Here is a 4,592-nt window from a genome sequence, read left to right as displayed (position 1 = left end):
ACAACAGAAAAATGCTTAAAAATGGCTAAAATGTGACCGATCGCTGTGGCTCCCCCTGTGGCCCAGTGTTGTTGTTTTTTTTAAATTTTTTGTTATGACTAAGTCATGATATGGTATGCTGTACATAATCACGGAAACTGTCAGTGTGTCATTCTGTCAGTCAGTCATTCTGTCTGTCCCACGTTTTTCTACTCACTGACGTGGTCAATCTATGTGAAACTGCACATAGGCATTGAGGACTGGCATAGGTAGAAGGTGACAAAGCTACCAATGGGTATGGACTAGTGATTGTATAATAATTAAATCTTATTGCAGACCATGGATTTACTGTCCTTCTTACCTCAGTGTATTGTCTGTTAACTTTTCACACCGGCAAGAAGACATTCTAGGTGTCTACGATAAACATTTATTTCAAAACAATATAGTTTAACAGAACAGTATAAATAGGGCCAAACAGAAGACAATAAAAGTGCATTTATTTTTAAATGGTGTGAGACAGTAGCCTACCCTCTAAAGGACGGTTACACAGGTGCACAAACAGTACTGCAGTATTAGTTAATGGATGTAACAATGAACACCACTCAAGTTCATTACAGCTCATTTCCCTGCACTTCCACAGTCATATTTACAGTGGATATGGTGTTTAGCAGTGCTGGTCTACAGGGATCAGTCCATCCTGAGGAGATAATCACAGTCATCAGGAGCCTTTGACTCTCCATTAATAATGGATGAACCAATGAATGCATTCTGCTGACTATGCGGACCTGTTGCCAAAACACTTAAGCTGCTGTTGATGGACACAGAGCGGGACAGAGAGGCAGCCGAGTGTCACTTTCCTGGCTGAGACCGCGCGGTGCAGCCTGGAGCGTGGCCACATACTGAAATCAATGAGGAAAAAATTCCAGCGTGTCAGTTTTTATTTTCAAGAATGCTTTTGATTATTTGTCCTTTTTAACATACAGCATGGAGGGAAGAGTGACAGTTAAGACAGGGGAGCAGATGGGATGACTTGTAGTGTCATAGCAGTGTTAATTAAAGACTTCTATGACACGTTGAGTCATAGATATTAGATATATTATGTACTAAAGAAGTAATTCAACATTTTGGACATATCTGTAGTGTCATGGTTGTTATGTGCAGAACTATTTCTCTTTTTTTGGAGACTGAAAAATCAAGATATATCAAGTTAATTTGTGAGATTTAGCCGTGCTGGTAGTCAGATTTTGCAACCTGAGGATATCGTCAGACTGGCTGTTAGCTCCCGTTTCGGGTCTTTATGCTAAGCTAAGCTCTTTTACTTGGCGTACAGACATGAATGGTAACAACCATCTCATCTAACTCTCAGCAAAGTATATTCCCCATAATGTCACATTTTCTCTTTAGCCCTGACACAGTTTACTCCTACTGCCAATCTCTATAAGATCTGTTCAGATCATGAGGAGATGCAACTGTAAGTTAGTGGTAATTTATTTGTCATTTTGTACGAATTTATGTCCAACTCGAGACAAGGACATTTTCATTGAGCCACTGTAGCTGTAGTTAACAACAATATAACCTGCTGCAGTCTTTGGGTTAAATAAAACTGTACTATAGCAGTGTTACAATAACATAAATCATAAGTCATAAATGAAATATTGTTCAGAGTTGCAGGCATGTATCATGTAAACTGGATGTACTATGACTTTAAACTGTAATGTCAGAAACAGCTGGTCTCTGTAGAGCTGATTAATGAAGAAATAAGTCAGATGGACAGCAGAGGTAGCGAGGCATCGCCTCCCACTCCCTGGTACACACACAACTCTTTCTCAGTGTTTTACTGTCACACAAGCGCGGTGACTTGTATTTGTCCCACTGTGGTGATGGTACATGGTTCAGTATGTCGCCACAGGAATGCTAAGTAGTTTTGTTTGTGGAGAAAGCAAAGAGAGCCAGTTCAAAATACATTCACCTGCAAGTTCCCACTGAGCTTTACACAATGAGCATGGGAAGACATGGTATATTAACACACTGCAAGAATGGACATTTATCCACGGAAAATCCAGTGTTCATCAAATCCAGTGTGTTACAGTGGTGCGGAGAGGAGCTTTTGATTAGAAGTTGAGCCGAGGCAGTTTCCTCACATGGTGGTAGTTCGGCTAATCTCAGCACTGAGGATTTTCTCAGAGCGTAAAAACACGCTGATCTGACTGTTGATAGGACTTCTCACCTGCCATTGTTAACACGTTTTCCATTGCGTAACTTATAGGCAACATGCAGCACTACTTGCCCAGTGCTTCTCATGTGTGATTCACCATGCATTAAAAAGCATGGATAGCAATTAACAATGTAAACACAGGAAATAGCACTAACTTTCTCTGTGTGAAAAGACTTCCTCCCATGAGTCTAATCAATGGCACACACACACACACACACACACAAAACATGCACCACTAAAAGACTAATATAAGTTACACAACACAGTGTCTCTCCTCATCATATAAAAACTCCACTCTCTCATGATTACAGAGGAATTAATAAGTTAATTATGTGTCTACGCTTTTATACGGCAGTGGGAGAGCCAGTTAACCTGCATGTCAACTTCAAGGGAGGAATGTAATTAGGATGGATTGCCAGATGGGAGAGATGGAAAGAGCAATTCAGCAGGCATTTAGCATTTACTCAGCCGATCAGTTCACGCTTTATATTCCACATTTGGCAGAAAATGTTCATTGTTGAACCACAAGAATATCACATGAAATGAAGTACTTTGAATATTTAGTAAAATATTTGCACACTGTAGGTGCATCTGAAGATGCTAAAACATCAGATCTCTGTGGAGGAAAGAGGAGACTTAGACCATCCCTGAACTGATACAAGAAACAAGCATAAATGTCACATTTCCATAAAGTTTTCCACATTGTTCTCGTCTGAGGTTTGACTGGAGCTCTTTAATCATGTCACCAATGTGTGCCATCTTCTTCTGAGGTGGTTTAATGGCAGTGACAGGAGAATCAGCATCCAACTGTTTATCTAAGTGTCCAGCTCCTAATTTTCACATTATAGTTGTGGCAGGAATCACAAAGTATTTCACGTTTTGTTTTGCTGATTATTTTGAAACTTCGTTAAAATGTGTGCTAACTTTGGATGGAAACCTGACCCCAGGTCTTAATGTGATTCTAAAAATAAACAAATAAGCTTTGTTTTTGTGTGTGCTTTGTGTTTATTGCGTTTGTATTTTCAGTCTTTTCCAGGTAACAGTAATGCAGACAGTGTGGTTCAATACAAACTGCAGCAGCCGGCGATCGCTCGCTTCCTCCGCCTCATTCCTCTGGACTGGAACCCCAGTGGGAGGATCGGACTCCGGCTGGAGACCTATGGGTGTCCTTACAGTAAGTCCTTTCTATTCCACCAGCCTGTCTAAACTCTCCAGGGCTTTCATAAGAACGGACAGATACTGGCTCACTTTAGGACTGTCCATATTACCATGGCAACGCAGACTGCACACCTAACCTACATGTGAAAATGTTGAGTGGTTTTACACAAAATTCTGTACAGCTTCATAATTCATGATGATCAACTTTCTTTTTAAATAAAGGCTGCTAATCCAAAAATACCTTATAATGTTGAAGGCAGGCCTCTGGGTAATTGATTATGTGACTTTTTCCTTTATTTAATGAAATTTTAATTGGATTCTAGATTGTTTTCATCCAAAATCTGAATATGTTAATGATGTACTGTCTCATCTGAATACTTTATAATAATGTATAGCGTCTCATGTTTTCTCATTTCACAGTTTTCACACTGTATCACACTAGTATTCCAAGTATGTACACCATTTCCCATTTCATACACCGAGAGACACGACAGACTCCTGATAACTGTTCTCTACCCCGACACATTTAAATTCTCACCTCCGTTTTTACATTATCAGCCATCACATTTTTTACACTTTTCTCCTCAAAGATAGAGAACATGTTGCGTTAACTGTTTAATTGGTTCTGTTTCTATTTTCAGGGAAGTATTTAATTGTGCACTCTGGGATCAACACAATGGAAATAAACCCACACCACACTGTGCATTGAGAACTCAATTATCTTCTGTTGTTTCTGGTTTCACAACAGATCTTCAAAATTACTGCCAATCTCATGGGAGAAAAATTCACAGTTTCTTAATTGCATCCATCTATAGATATCACAGCGTTTGTTACTCTCGACAGAACAACATCCAGCTTTCAGTTTAATTTGATGTCAGTTGATTAAAGGTCTTTTTATGAAACAAATTGCACAGAAGTAAGATACACATGGTTGCAACACACACTTTCCCCACAATTATGTCAGTAACAGTTTTGCAGCATGAAAGGACTAGATATTCTCAATACGTCTTGGAGATACAAGCCCTGCATGTCCCACTGTTGTAGTGTTGCCATTGGATATGTCAGTGAACAGTGGCAAGATCAACCAAACACCAAAGACCAAGAGTTAGAAAATCCAGAGGGGCTGTGACAAACCAACCCTGTGTCCTTGAAATTATGTTATATTACTAATTGGTTTTATAACTATCAGAATCAGAATCAGAATCAGAATCAGAAATACTTTATTGATCCCGAAATTATT

General features: G+C 39.4%; 1 protein-coding gene across 1 annotated transcript in view; it reads left to right on the top strand.

Annotated features, from left to right (window-relative positions):
• LOC126383157 (contactin-associated protein-like 4) overlaps positions 1 to 4,592 on the top strand; it is a 143,602-nt gene that overhangs the window by 55,646 nt on the left and 83,364 nt on the right. The window contains exon 4 of the mRNA XM_050033604.1: positions 3,221 to 3,368. Coding sequence (XP_049889561.1) covers positions 3,221 to 3,368 — 148 coding nt within the window. The remainder of the gene's footprint in view (positions 1 to 3,220; positions 3,369 to 4,592) is intronic.

This window comes from Epinephelus moara, chromosome 21, assembly GCF_006386435.1.
Source record: "Epinephelus moara isolate mb chromosome 21, YSFRI_EMoa_1.0, whole genome shotgun sequence".
Classification (NCBI taxonomy): domain Eukaryota; kingdom Metazoa; phylum Chordata; class Actinopteri; order Perciformes; family Serranidae; genus Epinephelus; species Epinephelus moara.
The sequence above is the reverse complement of the archived record's forward strand: the minus strand, read 5'-3'. Positions and strand labels throughout refer to the sequence as shown.